The sequence below is a fragment of the Tachypleus tridentatus genome, chromosome 12, assembly GCF_004210375.1.
Source record: "Tachypleus tridentatus isolate NWPU-2018 chromosome 12, ASM421037v1, whole genome shotgun sequence".
NCBI classification, from domain to species: domain Eukaryota; kingdom Metazoa; phylum Arthropoda; class Merostomata; order Xiphosura; family Limulidae; genus Tachypleus; species Tachypleus tridentatus.
The window spans coordinates 121,384,299-121,408,532 of NC_134836.1; the positions used below are offsets into that span (position 1 = coordinate 121,384,299).

At 30.5% G+C, this 24,234-nt stretch overlaps 1 protein-coding gene across 2 annotated transcripts in view; it reads right to left on the reverse strand.

Moving 5' to 3' along the window:
- LOC143234546 (sentrin-specific protease 1-like) overlaps positions 1-23,329 on the reverse strand; it is a 35,912-nt gene extending 12,583 nt beyond the window's left edge. The window contains exons 1-9 of one of the 2 annotated variants that reach the window (XM_076471976.1): positions 23,124-23,329; positions 19,558-19,655; positions 15,436-15,584; positions 12,197-12,269; positions 8,311-8,606; positions 5,984-6,120; positions 4,276-4,505; positions 1,622-1,670; positions 1,029-1,094 (exon numbers count right to left, since the gene is read on the reverse strand). In XM_076471976.1, the coding sequence (XP_076328091.1) occupies positions 1,029-1,094; positions 1,622-1,670; positions 4,276-4,505; positions 5,984-6,120; positions 8,311-8,606; positions 12,197-12,269; positions 15,436-15,584; positions 19,558-19,655; positions 23,124-23,227 (1,202 nt within the window). In that variant the 5' untranslated portion in view covers positions 23,228-23,329. Of the gene's footprint in view, positions 1-1,028; positions 1,095-1,621; positions 1,671-4,275; positions 4,506-5,983; positions 6,121-8,310; positions 8,607-12,196; positions 12,270-15,435; positions 15,585-19,557; positions 19,656-21,045; positions 21,165-23,123 lie in introns of those variants that run through there. The other variant, XM_076471977.1, reaches the window with a different exon arrangement.
- Between the last annotated feature and the right edge of the window lie 905 nt (positions 23,330-24,234).

The window sequence follows — 24,234 nt, forward strand, 5'->3', positions numbered from 1 at the left end:
TTTTAATTTCTTAATTTCTTGTATAAATACAGTTCCCTGTACTTAATGTGTTGTATAAATACAGTGCCTTGTTCATAATGTGTTGTATAAATACCGTGTCCTGTTCATAATGTGTTGTATAAATACAGTGCCTTGTTCATAATGTGTTGTATAAATACAGTGCCTTGTTCATAATGTGTTGTATAAATACAGTGCCTTGTTCATAATGTGTTGTATAAATACAGTGCCCTGTTCATGTGTTGTATAAATACAGTGCCCTGTTCATGTGTTGTATAAATACAGTGCCCTGTTCATAATGTGTTGTATAAATACAGTGCCCTGTTCATAATGTGTTGTATAAATACAGTGCCCTGTTCATAATGTGTTGTATAAATACAGTGCCTTGTTCATGTGTTGTATAAATACAGTGCCCTGTTCATAATGTGTTGTATAAACACAGTGCCCTATTCATAATGTGTTACATAAACACAGTGCCTTGTTCATAATGTGTTGTATAAACACAGTGCCTTGTTCATAATGTGTTGTATAAACACAGTGCCATGTACTTAAGGTGTTGTATAAATACAGTACCCTGTACATGTGTTGTGTACACACAGTGCTTTGTTCTTAATGTTTGTATAAATACAGTGTCAGGTACTTAATGGGTTGTATAAATACAGTGCCCTGTATTTAATGTTTTGTATAAATACAGTGCCATGTTCATAATGTCTTGTAATAAATACCATACCCTGTTCATAATGTCTTGGATACACACAGTGCACTGTTATTAATGTCTTGGATACACACAGAGCACTGTTCTCAATGTCTTGTATAACTGCAGTGCCCTGTTCTCAATGTCTTGTATAACTACAGTATCCCTGTTCTCAGTATCTTGTATAACTGTAGTGCCCTGTTCTTAATGTTTTTGTATAAATGGTGTTCTGTTCTCAATGTCTTGTATAACTACAGTATCCAGTGATTCAGTGTTAATTTTTTATAATGTTGAGTAATGTGTGAATGGTAAAACATGTTGATTAAAAATCACTTACAATTCTTCGAGCCACTTAGGAGAGAAGAAAGGACAATTTCTGTAATAGGGCATAGCAGAACAGTTCCTGAAAAGAAGAAATACAATATTAAATATCCCTATCTTAAAACAAAGGTCTTTAAGAGTTACCAAACATAAGTATGTAGCAGTTGTCTTGTTCAACCTGCAACTATAAATCATAAAATTTGACATAAAAGTCAAATTGAACTTTTAATGAGAAGCAAAGGATTTCACACCTTGTTTTAGTAACAATGTTTCACAAATACTGCAGTAAAACTTACTTGTTTATGATGTACCATAAGAAACTGAATTACTTATTTCAAACTAAACTGCAAAGTTTAAGAACACATGCTACATCAAACAAAAACAACTATTGCTGAAAACATATTCACTCAGTTGATAATTTCAACTGGAAAAGTAAAAACATACCTTTTATAAAAACAGAATTACACTTTTAAAATACTATATTTCTTAAAACTTGAACACATAATGATGAAAAATACACATTTTTATATTATTCTGAGTTATTAACAAAAACTGTATACTGAACTGATATTTGAACTTAGTATGAAAATTTGAACTAAAATATCTCACCTCTCTGGAGATTTGATGTCACTAATTAGGAGAGAGTTGTCCTTTGATCCTACAAATAGAACAGATACAATGTTTCAGTGAAACTGTGACACATGGACACGAACAAGTAATGACAAAAACAAAATGTAGCTTAAGTGATTTATAACTATCATACAGCGTAACAGTTAAGTAACGTAATACTCTCAATAACTAGTTAATTATTCACATATAAAAGTTCTTAAGTTCTATACTCAGTAGTTACGACTGTTACAACATTACAAATTGTTGTCATTAAATACAAGGTGTTCTATAACAATACAGTTCCAGAAATCACAGACGTTGCTAACAAGAAGTTAAACCCTGGCTTCGTGTATGCCAAAATGTTACATGTTGTTGAAAATAATCAGGTGAACAGAAGAGAACAAGAGTTTGTTATTACCATAAGCGTGCTCACAATTAGAACAAACTTCTAGAACATTCTAGTCTATTAACAAGATTATATGTTCTATGGTTTTCAACTTTTGTCTGTATGTAGCACTAAGAAAGTTTTTGACTAACAACCTATTTAATTAATTTGTTTACAAGTTAGAAACATTTCAAGTTATCTGAATACACTAAAACACATTACTGTAGTCATTAGTTAGAGTATTATAGTATAGATCATTTAATTATACAAGTAGATTGTTAGATATCTTGTTATTTGTATTTCATATTCATCCTATAATGTTCTGATACTTTAGGTTGTTTAGTGTAGTTGTATTTTTACCAACTTTAATGGGATTATTTTTAAAGGCAAACAACTCAAAGAATACATCTTCCAGTACTAGGTAGCCTGTAGATCTTAGTTATTTTCAAATAGCAGCTCTGGTGCTACTTGTATGTGATAATAAAGTGGACATCAGTTCTATAATGTTGCTAGTTACATGAGATAATAAAATGGACTTCAGTTTTATACTGTTTCTTGTTACATGTGTTAACAAATGGACTTCACTTCTATACTGTTACTAGTTAATAAAGTGGACTTCCCTACTTACTATTTTCAACCAGTTAATTATATAAGTAGTACAACTAATACAGGAGAATATACTGATAACTAGCTCAGAATGTCAGCATTTAATGAAACCTTCATGTAGGTAAAAACAAGCAAGACGTATTTGTGACATAATAAATAAACATACAACACAGAGACACCATGTTTTCATACAAACCATGCAAGAAAGTTGTCTTATCTCTAGCAACTTTAATGTTAGGAAAATGCAGGACTTCTGTATTATAAAACCTCGATTAACAGGCACCATGCCAGTAAGGGCAGACCTTTTCAGTCTCTCATTTTATCCTTCTATTTGCAGCCAAAATGAATCTTGTGATAATGAACTTCTAAATATTTTGGAATAATGTCAGTCTTTAGTCTTGTTCTATTCACTCAGTAAAGTGGACAGTTGTCTCTGTATACCACTAAATTACAAACATCCCAGAAAAAAATGATCAATATTCAACGACTGCTGTGTTTTTTGGATCAGTTCCAAACCATACAGTGTAATAAAGGTTTTCACAAATCAAAGTGCAGTATTATTACTCTGGGTAATTTTTACTGTACAAAGTGTAAGATACACCAGCTGATAAAGTCTTCAAAGTGTTCAAGTCATTTTTGTGTGCATGTTTAGTTCCTCTCAATAATGTTGTATTATGGTGTCATGTAAACAGTCCAGTGATACACAAGTAGTGAGATGGTGTCACATAAACAATCCAGTGACACACAAGTAGTGAAATGGTGTATCATGTAAACAGTCCAGTGACACACAAGTTGTGATTTGTTGCTTTATTTTCAGCAGAATTCTACTTCAGAGTTTCACAGCAAAACAAAGAGACAAATGTGAAATGTTTATTGGTTTCAAATCTGAAGAGAAGCATTTTGTGACCAATAATAAATAATAAAAAAGACCAGCCAATTCACTCCCCAAAACCTCCTGACAATGTGCAACTCATGGAGCACCTGTGTCCATGTACACCAAACAAAATGAGGAGGGGCTTAAAGTTAAAAAACTTACTGAGGACAACATGGAATCACCCTCAATGTGGTTCATTTTTTATATTAAGGACACCTTGCTACAGAGGGCATTTTGACATAGTGAGGACAGGGGCTCTTTCTGTAGAGGTTTTACTGTAATTATTATAATATTCTTCTGTTTAGTTCCTTACTCAGAATACAAGTGTCTTACTGATGCTAACCGTAAGAATGTCAGAGTTTCTTTCTCTGTAATAACTGTAAAAAAAACAAACTGCTTAGAGGCTTTTCATTTTCGCAGTGTTGATTTACTGAAGCAGCTGACAGTTGTATTCAGTTTCATACTAAACCAATGTAAGTAAAAGATAAATTTTATTGTTATTGTGAATAAACGTTTTCCATAAAAACGTGAAAGACTAAGCAATAAAACTGATTTTAGTAAAACGCAAACAAACCCAAAATATTTATATTGTTTTAATCACTTTAGCCCCAAAATACAAAACACAATTACAAGTCAACTTCTAATCACTCATCTAATAAATAAAACCACTCAGTATTACAACACTTCCTCACCACGAAGGTTTTAAATGTAACAATGTATCTAGTACTTTAACCTCATTTTAATTCTTTATAGAATAAAGTATTTGATATTATAATCAGTATTACTTACCCATAGAAAATGTTTTTCTGAATGAGTTTCTCTTTACGTTTTCATTAGTTTTGGACATGCTTGCATTCAATGGAGACTTTGAGAAAATAGCCTGAATCTGACTTCCGTGTAACTTTGGAGGTTTATTCTTACGACCTTTTTCCAAAGACTGTGTAAGATTCTCAGCAGCTACATGGTCTAATCTTTCCATTTGGAAAGCTGGAGTATCACGCAACTTAGAAGTGGACCTTCTACAAGAAAACAACAGTGACATTAAGAAAGACAGGTGGTTTCTTGTGATGTAACAATAAGTAACTGTAACAACTTGCATCAGATTTATCAAATAAAACAAAGTTTTAAGATCCTTAAATCCAGAAACAGGTAAGCTAATAACAACCACGACAATCTTTCTGTTGAAACTTGTAATGGACAACAAAAAATGAAATAAACATGTATTTGCTGAATAAATGGGTAGACAATAAACTGGATAAATCAGTAACTAGTGTATATATTGTTATCAATTCTATAAAAGTTTTATTTTCTGTGAAAACTGTTTTATTTCAATATTATAAATAGAATTTGTACAATCATACTTATTGACAGTAATATACTAAACATAACACAATATGTAGAAACATCCCATGGATAAGTAAACCTCTTGACACTTCTCTAAGTATTATTTTTCCTTATAACTACATACCTTAGGCTCTATTGCTCTTATATCAAGCTACTGAAAAACTATAACTCTGATTAAAACATGCTTTTCATAGTGAGGAGAGACATAATAATTACGTTTTTAGAAAGAGGTAAATTATAACAACAAACTTGCAACTTTTAGTCACTAATTTTTTAATCTTTCCTACGTGTGTTAAACATGAAGCCTTAAACATCACAAATTTCCCTCATCTGTTTCATGTAAACAACTGTGGAGTGGGGGTTGAGAGTATGTCTAACAGTGAGTGTCTAATTTAGTTTGTTGTTTTTTTACAAGTTAAAAACAAAATAGCAAGATTATTTACAAATTGTTTCTCATTAAATTCTAAGTAAATGTATAAATAAAAATACAATTATTGAGAAAACAGTTAGTGAGTACATGTACTGGTGTAGGATTTTCTTCAATGTTCAACCCTGAACACAAGTTAATACAAAAACTACAAAATAATAATCTCTGTGGAATAGAACATTGAAAAAATTTTAAAGTGCTCTCGGTAAATTAAAAACTGCAGATAATTTTATGAAACCAATGCCCAAAAAACTGGTAACAAGCTGTAGAATACACCACTTATTTTAATCAAAAGAAACATTGGAGTTCTAGTTACAGTTTCTTGTTTGTTGTTACACACAATGTTACACTCTGGGGTGTTTCTGCTCTGCCCACTGTGAGTATCAAATCCCAATCTGTAGCATTATCAGACCTCAGACTTACCACTGAACCATCTAGTGGCACCAATCTGAATATTACATGAATAAAATAATTTGAAAAGGGCATGCAAGTCGAGAAGCTTTATTATAGGGGTGTGGGAAAGAAAACAAATATTCCTTTCACAGAAGTCAACACTTAGTACCACAAAAACTGTACACATTAAAAATAACAGTAAACCAGACAAAGCAATGATTAACCTAAATTATGTCTCATACACTGTTGTTTGGTTCAAACAGAAAAAAAAACCAAAGTAAGGGTACAAAACAAACCTTTTACTTTTGTATTGTTTTTTGTTTAAATGCTTACTTGTTGAAATTATTCTGTACACAAGCATCCTGGAAAGAAAGTCTTGGTTTCCATGCAGACACTTGATGAAATAAAGGTTCCGAGGTATATTGCTGAAGCATCAACCTGTACTGTTCCCGCTCTTGAAGGCGAATGCTCTATCGGAAAAAAAAAAAAGTTGTTTATTTCTGATGGAAAACAAAAAATTTCTCATCAGGTTTTGATTAAACTAATTCATGAAATTTAGTATAATTTTACAACTTGAATTTTAATCTTGATAAATGAAGAGTCAATTAAAAAAAATATAACTGTTAAACAGATTTTTAGAATTGTATCAATTTATTCCAGAGGTAAGTTCATTTTATATTTACAATAAATATTCACATTACAGGTGTTTAGTAATTATAACTTTAGTAACTGCATAATTATTCTTAACTGTTGAAATAGTCATATACTTACTGATATAATAATTGACATAGAAGTTATTATAATTTTGATGTACAATTTGTATTAAAGTTATTTCCACTGTACTTTACCTAATAAATAGGTATGAACACAAAACTAGACGATACATGACCATGACTGTGTCATCACTGAGCTATTTTTGACCTCACACAATAAAACGCCTTTATAAGTTCAGTTGGACCAATAATTTAATAATATGGCTCATTAAATATATATATCACCAGAATATTTCTGGAAATAAAATTTTGGTAGCAGTTCAAAGATTTTAATTCTAGAAAAAATCTAACACGGTTTTCACCGAATTAATGAGTGATAAATTATATTTGTACAAATGACCTGTAGGTACCAACACTTTTAGTTTGTTTGTTTTGGAATTTTGCACAAAGCTACACAAGGGCTACCTGTGCTAGCTGTCCCTAATTTAGCAGTGTAAGACTAGAGTGAAGGCAGCTAGTCATCACCACCCACTCAGGCTTAACCTACCTGACCATGCTGGGCCAACACTTTTAGTATATATTACAATTTCTTTACACAATGAATCCTTCTTATACAACTGGACTTAGCCAAAATAACATCCCCAGCCTGAATGTATCATCTTGTGCCTTTCCTGAATGTATCATCTCGTGCCTTTCCTGAATGTATCACCTTGTGCCTTTCCTGAATGTATCACCTTGTGCCTTTCCTGAATGTATCATCTTGTGCCTTTCCTGAATGTATCATCTTGTGCCTTTCCTGAATGTATCATCTTGTACCTTTCCTGAATGTATCATCTTGTACCTTTCCTGAATGTATCATCTTGTGCCTTTCCTGAATGTATCACCTTGTGCCTTTCCTGAACGTATCATCTTGTGCCTTTCCTGAATGTATCACCTTGTGCCTTTCCTGAATGTATCACCTTGTGCCTTTCCTGAATGTATCACCTTGTGCCTTTCCTGAACGTATCACCTTGTGCCTTTCCTGAACGTATCACCTTGTGCCTTTCCTGAACGTATCACCTTGTGCCTTTCCTGAACGTATCACCTTGTGCCTTTCCTGAACGTATCACCTTGTGCCTTTCCTGAACGTATCACCTTGTGCCTGTCCTGAACGTATCACCTTGTGCCTTTCCTGAATGTATCATCTTGTGCCTTTCCTGAATGTATCACCTTGTGCCTTTCCTGAATGTATCATCTTGTGCCTTTCCTGAATGTATCATCTTGTGCCTTTCCTGAATGTATCATCTTGTACCTTTCCTGAATGTATCATCTTGTGCCTTTCCTGAATGTATCATCTTGTGCCTTTCCTGAATGTATCATCTTGTACCTTTCCTGAATGTATCATCTTGTACCTTTCCTGAATGTATCATCTTGTACCTTTCCTATGCTTTTCATCACCTTTGTTCTTTCCTTTCATTAATTTCACACATCAGATCCCAAACACTTTCACACCACCTCAATTATATTAATCGTAAAATCACACGTACGTGCATGCAACACATGTAACAACAAGACTTAAAAAGTAACAGAGAAACTAGTGGGCACATTTTAGTCATGTTCTAAAGATTGTATTGATGCAATGGATAAAATCTATGAGAGGTTTTTTTTCACGCCCCACGGAGCAATTGCACCCTGGGTAATCTCCTGGTTTACCTGGCTCTGTGCCTTTATAACAAAAAATCAGCCAATACATTTAGTCTTTACTTGAACTGATGTACAAATAACCCCAATGAAAACTATCATCAAAACAATAGTCTCTTTTAACTAAAACAATAACAATTACAAATCAAACACAGACCAGAGCATACACATGTTCTGTTCCATGTTTAAATGTTACATAATGTGTACATAAACAAACTGTTCTATATACCTTAGTAACTTAAAGACCCAAACAGAACATTTCAATACCTGTTGAGCTGTAACAGTCAACCATTTGTTTGGAATTTTACTGTTCCTTTTGCTTTTAGGCCAGCTTGTTTTTCCAGACCCTGACTGCCAACCTGAATACTTCTGGCTCTTACCATATTTCTCTTGTGACTTCTCAAATTTATTAAAATTCATGTGTGATTTATAAAGAGGAATGTTTTTAGCCTTTGGCGACAGTTTGTTAGTTTCTGTAGAAGTAGATGAACCAGAATCAGGAGAAATCTCTGATGGTACAGAATATTTACCAAGTTTCGTAAGTTGCTTTGGTTTTTCATTCTCTGTAACACAAATTAAAACATTATTACTTTACTGTAGTTAACTAACATGTATTCAAAGCAACCCAACAATTCATTTTTTTTTTTTAGTTTTCTAACTTGTGATGTAAAAGAAACTAAATCTTACAAGTGATGCAGAAAACATGATTTTTGTTAACGTGTGTTTTTCAAGGTCACATTATCTGTCACCTTTGTTTTTCTCATATTAAATAAAGTAAACATTTCACCACTGATCTTGTGCTGATATATTTAAACTTATTATTCAAGTAAAGTTTTGTCTATATTTAAGCTCTTACTTTCAGCAATTAAAAAAATTAATTATTCAAATTCAATAAATAGCTAAACTGTTACATAGAAGCTACTTCAAAACGAACAAGTGAAAACACATCTGAAGAGAAAGATCAAACTCTCAAATCTTGAAGACTGTGTCATTGTTTTCAGAAACTGAAACACACGAAATATTCCAAATCTTAAACACAAAAAGAAATTGTAGTAATAAGTATTAATAAGAGATAAAGATAAAAAACAGCCAATCTAGATAAGAATAAAATAAGCAGTAGTTAATGTTTGCAGTTTGTTTTTCATAGTTGGTGTGGTGCTATTTTGTGTTTTATTAGTGCTGATGTATTTATTTTTCATATCTGTTATGGGTTGTTTTTATCTTAAATAAAATAAATAGCATGGCAAAAAACCTTTGAAACTAGTAAAATGACATCAGATATTTAAAACTTTAATACCCAAAGTGTAGGCATTCCATCTTCAGGAAGTAACGTGAAACAAGGTAAAAGACATGTTACAGTGATACCTATATTTATAACATAATATTATTTCATAATCAAAGTAAAAGAACAGTTACAACAGTGAAAAATACAACACATGTTAAATTATTAGTTTTTGAAGAACTACTCAACTTATTTAGAACAAACTTATGTAAAGTTCTGTTATAATTTAAGTTGGAGTTTGTTTAAACTAGGTACACTCTATAATTAATAAATCATCATGTGATAATCCAGATGAGATAATTTTGAAATCTTAAAATACAGAGGTTACTGCTTTCAGCATATATAGTGGAGAGTTAGAGAGCTGTCTTCCTGTTAGCAAGTCTGATATTCCCATGTGTTTGCAGGACTGTTATTTTACAGTAACTTGCATACTGGTTTGTCAGTGTAAGTTGCACTATAGCCACCACATTCACATCAGTACATGATGCAGGAATTCAGATTAGGTAGAAACTTGATTAATTTATTATGTACAATTAATGTCATGAAAATAAACAACTCATCAGAATTAGAATTTCCAATTATTCTACCCAATCAAGTAATCAAAATACTCCAATTACGATTTCTCATATTTTAAAAAGTAATTCAAGTTTGTTCAGTTTAACCACCAGCATACAAGGTTGGGCAATTTGACCGACTATGTAACTGCCATGTAACTATGTGAAACTATAGATACTATAACAATGGCTATAATGAGTATTTTCATTAAAGATGACAAGCACTTAGTAAACAATAAAATCAGTTGTATGCAAAATATCAGATGTTTTATTGAAAAATCATTTTAATAAGGATTTGTCAGCAAATTTAAGAAGCTTTTACTGAGTAAGTCTGCGTGAAATGTAATATGTCATCATCTGATAGATTAAAACTTCGGGTTTCTATCTACTGTAAAGAATATACTATTGAAACAACAGAGAGGAGTAATGACAAGTTGAGAAAGACATGACAGGTGGGCATGGCAAGAGGGGTCTCATATTCTAGTCTATGTTTCTGTAACCAAGTAAGATTGAAGGCTCTATAAATTATGCTTTACCTGAGTAATAAATATATTATGAGCAACTTACATAAAATTTTGTTTTTCTAGAGAATAATGGATAACTTTACAGTAAATATCATAATTCTCATATTAGATTGATATTACATATTTGAAAAAAATATTTCCTTACAAAATTATAAACTTAAAACTTATATAATATTAAAATGAATTATTATTGTTTTAATCCCAACTTTATTCATGTACCAAAATAATAAGTTACCTTAATTAAATTAGGATGTAATTCTTTAACCCTATCACCCTGGGTATTCTTTACTGTGTATGACACAAGGTTTTTAGTGTTTGACATTCAAAATTTTATTCAACTGGTTTTATGTTATTCCAAAAAATCTTGAATAATTATCCATATTTTAATAATATATAAATTTTACGTTCCTAATTCTACAAGGAAATATTAAATAAAATCCTGAATTTCCTCTAGTGTGACATATAACACATTTTCTCAAGGAGTTTTCACTTCTCCATTTTATCTACCCTCATAAATACTATGAAATTAAACTTAAATTACTCACTACAGAATGTTCACCATAATTTTTATAATTTTGTTTGGTTATACAGATGTCGAACAGACTCCCACTGTTACATCCTCTTTCTCTAGATTTTTAATAGTTTTCTCTCATGTTTAATTATATATTACTGATAATGAATAGAAATTCAAGGTTTTCATCTATCAAATCATGTACCGAATAACATTGTTTTCTAAACACAGAATAGCCAATTTCACTTCTAATTCAACTTTGGTTTCCAAGGGAATCACAACAACTAGCTTGAATGTGTTTGTAATGGCTCTTGTCACACAGTTAGAAAGCCAGAAATTTGTATTGTAATAGGTAGTTGTCTACTTTTTGCATATTATTAGTCCATGTTCTTTTATTCACTATTTAAAGCATTACTACTAATAGTTTAAAAAAAGTAGGGTTAACTATCACCTATAGTAGAGAGCAAATAAAAGACAGAATATATGGGTAAGTACTTCTTGTTTTTACGTTTATTTATATTTATTATTATAAAAGTAACTAAAATGTAAAAAGAGATTTATTTAGGCTGGTTAAGGTTAATTAGGTAAAATAAACAAAAATAATAAAATGAAACAATTTGGTCATGTTCCATTTATAGACATTCTAGAAAGAAAAGGAAGGTAAATTTAGATTTATTCATTTTCTTTTGTGGTTACAAGGTCAGTCAAATTGACCAACCATGTATAGAGTTAGGGTAGAGAAAGTAAGAGACAAAAACATAGTCTTACTGTAAACAAACAATCGAAATGTATTTAAAAGGTTTCACAGATTACACAAATGAAAATTGAGGTTTTTAAGGTGAAGAAAAGTATTTTTAATCTTAATATGCAAAACTACTTTCCACATAGACAAATCAAAACAAATACTCAATATATTCAAATGTAAATATTTTTTCTGGTTTATTAAAAATGCTTCACTAAAAAAATTTTTTTTGTATGTGAAAGGCTTACAATGTTCACTGAAAGACTGCCAGATTCTGGAAGATATACACATTATATCAAAAGTTAGTAGTATCAAATATCCATACATATACTTTATACAATATAAAGTGTCATGTGGTTGTACAAATTGACCTGCCAGAAGTTGGGAGTTTCAAAACTTTCATCAAAAGTAAGATGCCAGTTTACTTATTAAAATTACAAAAAACAACAACTAATACCTTTTATTTCACTGTCAGTTTTAGAACTTCTGTATTAATAATATATTTCAAGATTTATTGAAACTACAAAATTTCAAGATTACTTGTTCTTAATGGTGATCTTTTCAACTCCTCTTCTTTATTTGATGACATTTCTTCTCTACCAAAGTGTTTCTTCTGTAAGAGAATCAAATGAACACAAACAATTAATAATAAAGATAACTGTTACATGTACACTGTTAAATAATAAATAATAAAAGATAACTGTTACACTTACACAGTTAAATATTTAATAATAAATATAACTGTTTCACGTACACAGTTAAATAATTAATAAAGATAACTGTTACACGTACACAGTTAATTAATAATAAAGATAACTGTTTCAAGTACACAGTTAAATAATTAATAAAGATAACTGTTACATGTACACTGTTAAATAATAAATAATAAAAGATAACTGTTACACTTACACAGTTAAATATTTAATAATAAACATAACTGTTTCACGTACACAGTTAAATAATTAATAAAGATAACTGTTACACGCATACACAGTTAATTAATAATAAAGATAACTGTTTCACGTACACAGTTAAATAATTAATAAAGATAACTGTTACACGTACACAGTTAATTAATAATAAAGATAACTGTTTCACGTACACAGTTAAATAATTAATAAAGATAACTGTTACACGTACACAGTTAATTAATAATAAAGATAACTGTTACACGTACACAGTTAAATAATTAATAATAAAGATAACTGTTACACGTACACAGTTAAATAATTAATAAAGATAACTGTTACATGTATAAGTATTTAATAATAAAGATAACTGTTACACGTAGACAGTTAAATATTTAATAATAAAGATAACTTACACGTACACAGTTAAATATTTAATAATAAAGATAACTGTTACACATAGACAGTTAAATATTTAATAATAAAGATAACATACACGTACACAGTTAAATATTTAATAATAAATGTAACTGTTACACATACACAGTTAAATAATAATAAAGATAACTGTTACATATACACAATAAAATATTTAATAATAAAAATAACTGTTTCACATACACAGTTAAATAACTAATAAAGATAACTGCCACAAGTACACAGTTAAATAATTAATAATAAAGATAACTGTTACACATACACAATTAAATATTCAATAATAAAAGATAACTGTTTCACGTAGACAGTTGGATATTTAATAATAAAGATAACTGTTACACGTACACAGTTAAATAATTAATAAAGATAACTGTTACACGTACACAGTTAAATAATTAATAAAGATAACTGTTACACGTACACAGTTAAATAATTAATAAAGATAACTGTTACACGTACACAGTTAAATAATTAATAAAGATAACTGTTACACGTACACAGTTATTTAATAATAAAGATAACTGTTACACATATACAGTTAAATAATTAATAAAGATAACTGTTACACATACACAGTTAAATAATTAATAAAGATAACTGTTACACGTATACAGTTACGTATTTAATAATAAAGATAACTGTTACAGGTACACAGTTAAATATTTAATAATAAAGATAACTGTCACGCACACAGAGTTAAATAATAATAAAGATAACTGTTACATGTACACAGTTAAATATTTAATAATAAAGATAACTGTCACACATACAGAGTTAAATAATAATAAAGATAACTGTTTCACGTAGACAGTTAAATAATAATAAAGATAACTGTTACACGTAGACAGTTAAATATTTAATAATAAAGATAACTGTTACATGTACACAGTTAAATAATTAATAAAGATAACTGTTACACGTACACAGTTAATTAATAATAAAGATAACTGTTACATGTACACAGTTAAATATTTATTAATAAAGATAACTGTCACACATACAGAGTTAAATAATAATAAAGATAACTGTTTCACGTAGACAGTTAAATAATAATAAAGATAACTGTTACACGTAGACAGTTAAATATTTAATAATAAAGATAACTGTTACATGTGCACAGTTAAATTATTAATAATAAAGAAAACTGTTACACGTATACAGTTAAGTATTTAATAATAAAGATAAATTTTACACGTATACAGTTAAATAATTAATATAGATAACTGTTACAGGTACATAGTTAAATAATTAATAAAGATAACTGTTACAGGTACACAGTTAAATAATTAATAAAGATAACTGTTACACATATACAGTTAAATAATTAATAAAGATAACTGTTACAGGTACACAGTTAAGTATTTAGTAATAAAGATAACTTACACATATACAGTTAAGTATTTAATAATAAAGATAACCATTCACATATACAGTTAAATAATCCAAGATCTGGTATTTTTTTTAACCAAACATTCACAGTTAACTTTATTTTCTTGTTGAAAGTTTTGTAATGATCATAAAATGGCATCACTCAGGAGAAGTTGTTGTATCAAGAGGTACGTATTTGTTATCTCAAAGAAAACCTTAGTCTAGTTCATCCGGAAACTTTCATCTCAATAGCAACAAGAGAGTATTATTATTAACATAAACTATACTGCTAAGATATTATTCTGTTCAACACATCATAAAGAAAAAAGTGCCCCAAAAAACAAGTGAACAGAAGATAGACTTTTGAGAACTAATAACAAAGTTCAGCTGTAATGTAACTAAATACCAAAGAAATACAATGTTACATGAAAAATATATCTTTATTGGCTGAACAGTTTTCTATTACGGCTTCGTCAGGAGCTATCAATAACTTACACTTGCTAATCCAAAACATTACTCAAGCAGCTAATAATAAATACTTTACTTCTGAGATTGTATTTTGTCCCCATTAAGTTTAATAAAAATTTTTCTAAACAATTAGAGAACTGAGTGATGTCCTACATAGTGTGTATTTTCTTTACCACACTCCTTTAAATGCTGTTTCAAACAAGATTTCTATTTAACCATTTTAGGGAATGTAGTAAGAATAATTAATTATCTAACAAATGTTTCCACAGCTTTTCACATAATACAAGAGATTAAACCAGACACGCAAAAATATATTTTACAGTAAACTTTTAAGCATTTGTTTGAAGACAAAAAGTGCATTGGAACTCTAAAGCTGAAAAACATAAGCAGATAGTTTACAATATAATACATGATGAACTAACATATATTCATGTACATAATATGCACGTTTGTTAGCTTACGTATTTCGTGATTGCTGGTGTTGACTGTTCAGGTTGTACATGGACTCAAAAAACAAATGAAAGCTAGAACGTGCACAACTCAAACTAATATTTACTGTCAAAAACCCTTTTCACAGCATTTACTTTTATCATTTACCGGTATATTTTCTTCAGTACTTTCACTGTTTTCTGGGTTTCGAAACATATTTGCAACACTGTTCAGGAAGAAATTCTTATTTCTACATGGGGCCTCTACCATCCATGACATCCAGTCAGCTAGTCGTCTCCGAAAAGATGACTGATTTGCTGTTTAAATAAATACTTTTTAAAATCTTTTTTAACATACACAAATAGAAACATGTTTTTAATACTATTATTTATATATCAAATACCTAAGTGAAAAACAACTGTAAATCAGGCTCTTCCAGTTCAGTATGTGAAATGTAACTCAGAAGCACTTTTTTCATTATTAACCAAGTCTATGCTCACAGTTACACTTCTGATTCCTCCCACTGATGTCCCACAGTTTACGAGAAGTTGTAAACAACCTTTGTGTCACTTGTAATTTTAGTTAGAATTTCCACATTTAAATGAAAGAGGTACCAGAGAAAACAAAGATGTATCTGTTAACCAAAACAAAAGAAGAACAAAGAGTAATTTAAAATCAACATCCAACTGTTGGATGAAGAAAAACTAAGATAAGCTGAGGAACTAAGGACAGCGTTGCTGACCCGTAACTTCTGCTGACTTACAATCAGAACATTATAGGAGAAATTTAGATAGCATCGAAAGGAGCAAGTCCCAGGACAAATCACTAGCTTACACCCAGTAGGAAGAAGAACGTCCCATGATAAACCATTAGCTTACATCCAGTAGGAAGAAGCACGCCCCATGATAAACCATTATCTTACATCTAGTAGGAAGAAGCACATCCCAGGACAAATCACTAGCTTACATCCAGTAGGAAGAAGCACATCCCAGGACAAACTATTAGCTTACACCCAGTAGGAAGAAGAACGTCCCATGATAAACCATTAGCTTACATCCAGTAGGAAGAAGCACATCCCAGGACAAATCACTAGCTTACATCCAGTAGGAAGAAGCACATCCCAGGACAAACTATTAGCTTACACCCAGTAGGAAGAAGCACGTCTCATGATAAACCATTAGCTTACATCCAGTAGAAAGAAGCACGTCCCAGGACAAACCATTAGCTTACACCCAGTAGGAAGGAGCAAGTGTCAGGACAAACCACTAGCTTACACCCAGAAGGAACAAGTCTCTAAGATTGCCATGGACGAAGTGTTTGTCCCACTTGTTTGTCAGTATAAATATTTAAAGTGAGGGGAAAAGCTAAGTTATTAACAAAGAAACCTAACAGCAAATGTTTCTCAAACAGGTAGCACAGGACCAACCAAACCACAGAAATCAATTACTCAAATATATGAACAAAAAGTCAAACAACAGCTGTCAATAACAATTAAAAAGTGCATCCGAGTTACTTTGAAACCATAAAAGTATAAGGAAAGTCACATAAACAACCGTAAGGACTATAACAAGATGAACATATACAAACAAAGGAAGTGCTCAGGAATGCCACCTACATTACATACTGAAGGAGATATGTTAACTTGAAAAGTAAAAATTACATAAGTTGCTGCAACTGAATGGTTAGACCTGAAACTCACCTCTAACATAGAAAATGAGATAAAAAATTTAAAAAATGTAGTACAGTAAAGCCAAATCAAATGTCACAGTAATAAACATGTAAATAAAATGTACAAAGTAAAGTGGATTAGATTAAATACTTATGAAAATATTATACTATAACATGTGGTTATTAGCACACAAAAGTTCTTACAAGAATGAGGCATATACAAGACTACAATACTCAAAATGATGGATAATGCAGAGGGTGATGAAATAGATACATAAATAAAAGCAGTAAGAAAGCTCACACAGATTCTAAGGTATTTCTGAGCACATTGATGAGTGTCGGAAGGTTCCCAAGAATGTCTTTTTATCAATATGTACAAAAGTTTGCTATAAATTTTATGAATTAAGGCTGTCACTTGTCCCAGATATCTACTGGATACATGCTCTTGATGTAAGTATACTTTAAGATCAACGTGGAAGTACAGAGAAACAAATCCCATTTTTTGCTCTTCGGAAACACCAAACACTTCAGACCTTCTGTTAGTTCCCAATTTGTTTTTATCTTCCATGTCTGAACCTAAATCATAACATTAAGTGCACTAAAATCACTGCATTTGTTAAACCTTCCATACAATTAACTCTACTAAGACTGGAAGGATTCATCTTGCACAGGGTCAAATAGCACCAATAAATTAAAAAAAACAACAACATAAACTTGTTGTTGTCCTTCCACACACTGAAAAAACAAACAAAACCTTTCCAGTTAAATACAGCTTTATTTCTTTAATTTTAAATATGAACATAAAATCCTCCCATGGGTTACAGGGAAACATTTATAGTCTCTCAGAGGAAATACAAGTTAGTACTGAACAAAATAGTGCTTGTTTTCTACTTTTGTCAGCCACTGTTTCTCAACTTCAGTACTCGCAGTGTGTGAGGTTTGTGTCTATATTTTAGTTTTAAGTTCTAGTCTCGTGATCTAAACATATAACAAAACTTTCTTCCTGTCCTTTCAGTTTATAAGTCACTACTTTCCATTTCTGCAAGCTTACATGTAAAGATCACAACAAAGTGATAAATGCTTAGCTTAATGATACATTGCTAGAAGTTTATGGATAACTTCCACACTATAACAGTCCCGTATTTTCTGTTTAAACCTTGCTTTATGATTCTATACCTTATTATAACTCAAATGTTCCAGTGTAACAAACATTTCTTGACGACTTATAAAAGTTTGTTTCACCCACAAAGCCACTGTTTAAGGCTATGTTTACATTAGGCCTCATCAGCCTACGTATTATATAAATATATAAACTGCTTGAAAGATGATAGAAAAATCACTGTAATGTTCAAAAGATTTGGTTTGCTTATAATTTTGGTACGTTAAAAAGTTTTTATACTGTACAACAATGATTACAAACACAGTGAACCTGTAACATTTCTTTTGTTCAACCAAAATAAAATATATGGTTTTATTAAACAAAAACTTTAAAAATAAGTTTTATAAGAATGTAGGAAGACATAAGAATCAAAAATTAAAATCTACATAAAAGGTAATTTTTAACTTTCTCAAATATTACAATGAAATCTTTTCAAATTTCTAAAGTTGCAAATTATTTTCTAGTTGATTTCAGACAACTCATGGTAACTGTATATTTGTTAATATTTTTACAGATATCTCTACTTCTCTTGTAAGCATATAAACTTAACTTATAATGCACCAATGAGTATAGAAAATGTATGTTAGGCTGTTAGCCCATCTTTATAACAATTCACAACACAGGTGACTGTTTTCCAAAATGTTTTGTGACATGATAACCAAAGTTGCAATGATGGATTTTTTTTTTTTTTAATATTTCTTTCACAGTTTCAAAAATGCATTCTGGGAAAATAAGACTTAGAGAAATCATTTTCATCAGCAGTACTCTGTCTTTCTTCACCCTACAAATTAAGGGCTTTATAATAACTTAACAAACTGCCCACATTAACCACTAAGACACATATCAAAGGACTCATACAAGGCTAAATATTTAATTAATAATTTCAGAAACAACATTATGAAAAAGTTACAAGGCTGCAAACCAATCAGAGACTCAGCTGAAACTTGTGCTTCGCTTCACTAATCAGATACTCAGTTCATTACCCATTAAAACCAAACAGGCACAGTGTTCCTATGGTAAATCTTCAGCCAAATTTAAAAGCCACAAAAATAAAGATGAAATTAAGGAGTCTTTAGAAATTATGGAAATCTTAGTTTAAATTCTTTTTTGATAAAACATACTAATTATATGAGAGAGTTTTGAGGACTTAACCATTGACCCCACTTGACACCTATCCCATGGGTTCTACTGGAATCCTATGATAATTTCCATAATCTCAGTCATATGAGGATGTACATATAATTCCACAGAATTCAGTTTAAGTTAACTTTAAATAGTTTTTGTTTTTAAATTATACTTCTTTGAAATATATTTTTCTTTCACTTATAAAAATTATTAGAAAATGAATATTGATCATTCTTACACTACAGTTTTACGTTAACATAACACAATATCTCTTTCATGATGATCTAAATTAAATCATGCAAGAAACAAACATTATCTCTCCATACACATATAATTACCTTCAGTGGACATAAAGCCATCACTACCCTCAACCTTCCTTTGCTTAGCTGGAGTGTTGCTCAAAGATTCTTCAAACAAACAGCCTGTTTCGTCATCACTGGAAAAATTAAGACCAATGTATGGAATTAGAAATACTTAAATAAACATACAAAATAATAAACAAAACTACAGCAAGTTAAGAACTGATAGAATGTAATATATATTAAAAGAAAATCAAGTAAAAAGAAAAAAAAAAGCTATAACTTTATTTTGTCAGGTATACTGCCCAGAATTAAATGTAAAAATGAAGTTATAAGTAGGTCACAAGTGCTAAATGTTAATATGTAAAGATGAGCAAATAGGCTAGTTGGACTTGTGGAATCAGTTCAGTGGTGTAAGAAATTGTTTTTTAGAGGTATGCTTTACATTTAAATATGGTAGGGACTAAGGTTAGCTGTAAGGGAAGTTTTAAAATAGGACTAGACAGTGGTGAGGGTCAGGATAAATACAAAAATAATGAGGAGGCAGATGAAAGTTTAATGTATAAAATGATTATAGTAGTAATTATAAGAATAGGCTTAACTGTTACTATACGTTACTATAAGTCTAAAGAGGTTATACTCTAATTTAACAGGTTGCTGGTAAGGAACCTAAGGTAAGGAAAGGCAATAAAGTGTTGGAAACTGTTCAGACAAGGGTTACTAGAATTGTCCTGGGATAGAGGGGTTGTCACACAAGGAGAGATGAAATCTTTCAAACTGTTTACTCTTGCAAAATGAACAGTTATGGTGGATCTGATTGAGATGTTTAAGATTGTAAAGTGAATTAACAGTGTTGGTGTATCATTTTTTTTTCATACTTAACAGTAAGAACAGTAGGGCTAGAGGACAAAAATATAAATGTTGGTAGAAGTCATCTTCAGCTGAGACAGTTTTATTTTTCTAACACAGTGGTTGGCTGTAGAAGCTTGGACGAAGTAAACTTATGTGAGTTTAAGTAAGAGTTTGATAAGTATATGGACGATAAGGGCTGGCTTTGAGTTTTTTAAGTTTACTTAGTTCATAGTGTGGAATAGCTGAAATGGACCAATAGGTCCCATGATGTCCAAAAATGTTATATGTTAAATGAATCATGGAGACACAAAACTCAAAACAGTGGTTTAAATGAAGTCTAAAACAGCTTTTTTTTATATATGATTATAACGTCAATGCTAACTGAATTTCTGTAAACAGACTGCATAACTAATAATGGATCATCAGAGATAAATAATGTTAAATTCTTCAGAGTTTTTATCAATAACTGTACTTAAAACTTCCCTTTTTCTTCTACAAGTTCTTTCCACAACTAAAAAATTTAACTTCCCATTTTTCAGCATTGAAACACATTTTCCACATACTGGTTTACTCAAAAACTGTCATGAGACATTTATATAAAAACATACAGACCTAATAAAGCCACACATTATGAAAAACTGCAAGACATAAAATCATAATGAAATGTGCATTTACCTTTTTATGAACACTTTTTTCTCAATATTTCATAATAAACCCATCCTGTTCAAAGTCTTAGCATTATCAGCAAGTTTTAGAACATAATTGTCCAAATAAAACAAACTATTTAAATTTCTGATAAATAATGAAGAACAAAGATCCCCAAGATGACCTGACAATTTACACGACTACCATTATGCCAATTTATTACTTACTTAACCTTATGTCAATTCCATAACTAACCAACTTACTATTTTAAAAAAATGAAACAAACTGGTAAATTTTTAATTACTAGTGGTAGTAATTTCTAACCTATCTATTGACTATGAAAAAAAATTACACTCAACTAACTCATATTAAGTTTCTCAAACATTTAAAGATAAATCCAATTATAATCTGTTCTCCAAAAAAATATATAATTTAGGAAAAACATTTCTCCATTCTAGAAATAAATGAATAGTACAGAATTGTAATTATTGTTCCAAGATGCATCGCAAACACTACCTTACTTGTTAAGACAATATTAGAAATTTTATTGCTATCAGTTGAGGTCCAACTATTGATTAGACAACTGGAATTGCTACTATCACCATTATGGTCTACTGTGTAAACATGCTACTGGTTATTCAAACAGTCAATCAATTAAGTCATAAGGTCAACCTAACTAGTGTATCTGACCAATAAGATTCTATAGCAAAAGGATGCTGTATGGTAAATAAACCTCAAATGTTAGTTTTTCCTTAAATAATGGAGGAAATTGGGTGTTTATTGACTATAAACATCAGACACAGGTTGCTGTGTACAATCACATCTTTTATCAAACTACAGATACCTTCTTTACTTTATAAAAAATTGATTGGCAAACTACTAAACTGGAATTTGTGCATAACAAATTAGAGGACAGATAAAACTGACTCTATTTCAAAAATTATTTACACATTCAACTTGGTTTATGAAATTAAAACTGAAACAAATAAAGACTTCCATACTTTTCAGAAAGAAAATTAATTAAATATATCATGTATACTTTTTTTAAATTTTATTTGTTTGCCTCATGTGCTAGATTCAGCTATTAAATGTTTGGCCCAAACATCTGTGGCTATAAATTAATACTGGGTCAGGGTGAACAATGGAACGGTTAATATGAAATAACTTAGGTTTGTTTGTTTAGAATTAAGCACAAAGCTCAACAATGGGCTATCTGTGTTCTGCCCATCATGGGTATTGAAACCCAGCTTCTAGTCGCAAGTCTCCAGACATACCATGTGTCACAGGGGAACAAAATAACTTAGGTTAAAATAACATAACTATAACTGTTGTAAAATGACATTTAAAAATACAAGTTAAACAAAAGTCCAAGTGTATTGAAAAAATACTAATTAATAATTTATGGAATTATTAGATACAAGGTTTCTAATTCTATTTTATGTAAGCTTCAAACTATTAGTTCTTAAAATATAATAAAACATATAAAAAACTTTGTGCTTTAGTTCATAAAGGTTTGAATTATGTTTAGCTGAAAGATCTGCATTATATTTGTATCACCTAACTTGTAGGTGTAACATTAGACTACTAGTACAATTCTTGAAAAGGTTTTGTAATCATAGTAGTGTCAAAAAACAAATGATGAGTTTTAATTTACAAATATTGTTTCACTAACCAGCACCTAACCTCCCAGCATTAATCATTCTTATAACTTACAATACTTTTCAAAAACTCTTGGCTGATAATTTCAAACGTTAAAAATAACATTGTACTTTGTAGTCTGTGCACAATACAATATACATAACTTGCATATTATTAAGTTTAATTTTAAATGTTATAAAATATAACTTAAATTATAGTATTATTATGTTGTACTTGTATTATGTACAACTTATTGTATTTTTATCACTAATTTGCACTGTTTATTCGGTTCCTTGTAGATTATATTCACAACAAGCCCAATAAAGTCTACTACAACTATCTTGCCACAAATACAATTTATTATAACAATTTTATGAGACCAGTACCAGTTTTTCCCAGATTTCAAGTTAGGGTTAAGTAAGCCTAATAATAACCTACACTACAATATCGTAAAGTATTGTAATTTGCACCTAGAACTGCGATTTCTTTTTCTCACGTTGACTTGTTTTGAAGAAATTTCTTCATTTCTAGAAGTTACGAATTTCTTTAAATTGGAAGATAATTCTGGTAACATTTCTGCCAAAAAATAAATAAATTAGCATTAATAAGACTGTGAGTAATTTTTTAAAATATCGCTCGGAACTCCTAGGTTCCAGAATATTTGGAACTCATGACATTGGGGTATGGAACATAAAATCAGACGTTAAAACAAAATATAACACGTCTGAAAATTATATACACTTATCAAGAATGACAGTATTAATTACTTATATTTTGCGTGCGTCATCTGTGTAACCTCAAAATATTTCGTTTTGTCTTTTAGTAACAACCATAGTTATTTCAGTTTCCCTTGTGTTTGTGGTATATTATATATCATGCGTTTCTATTTTATTTTATTACGCAAGCCTGCAAAGCTAAATTTCATAAAATTTGTTTTGAGTTTATTAACGGATTTTTGATAATTCACCCAACGCAGTTTTTGAAAATAATATCTATTTTTCTATCGTAGCTGTGAAAGAAATAAAAACCTTACTTAGACTAAGATATTATTTTGTTTACCATAATGAGCAATTTTTATTATTGTATTTATTAACAAAAATACGAATAGTCTGAAGAATTGTTTTTGTTTGTTTTTCTTATAGCAAAGCCACCGTGGGCTATCTGCTGAGCCCACCGAGGGGAATCGAACCCCTGATTTTAGCGTTGTAAATCCGGAGACTTATCGCTGTACTAGCGGGAGGCAGTCTGAAGAAAACAAAGACAATAATGTCAAATGAATAGGCATCGTCATTAGTCCTGTTTTTTTGGGGGTGGGTGGGAAGTCTTTCTTTTATGTGTGTGTTTCTGTTTTTCTTATAGCAAAACCACATCGGACTATCTGCTGAGTCCATCGAGGGGAATCGAACTCCTGATTTTAGCGTTGTAAATCCATAGACTTACTACTGTATCGGGGAGAGTCTTTATTTTATGTTTTGTGTCTGGCACATCTCGTTTCAATGACAAGCAGTAATCAGTCATTATGCTGGCGTTCCACCTTCTCTGGAACTTCTTCCATTCCTCTGATGCCTTCATGAAACCTTT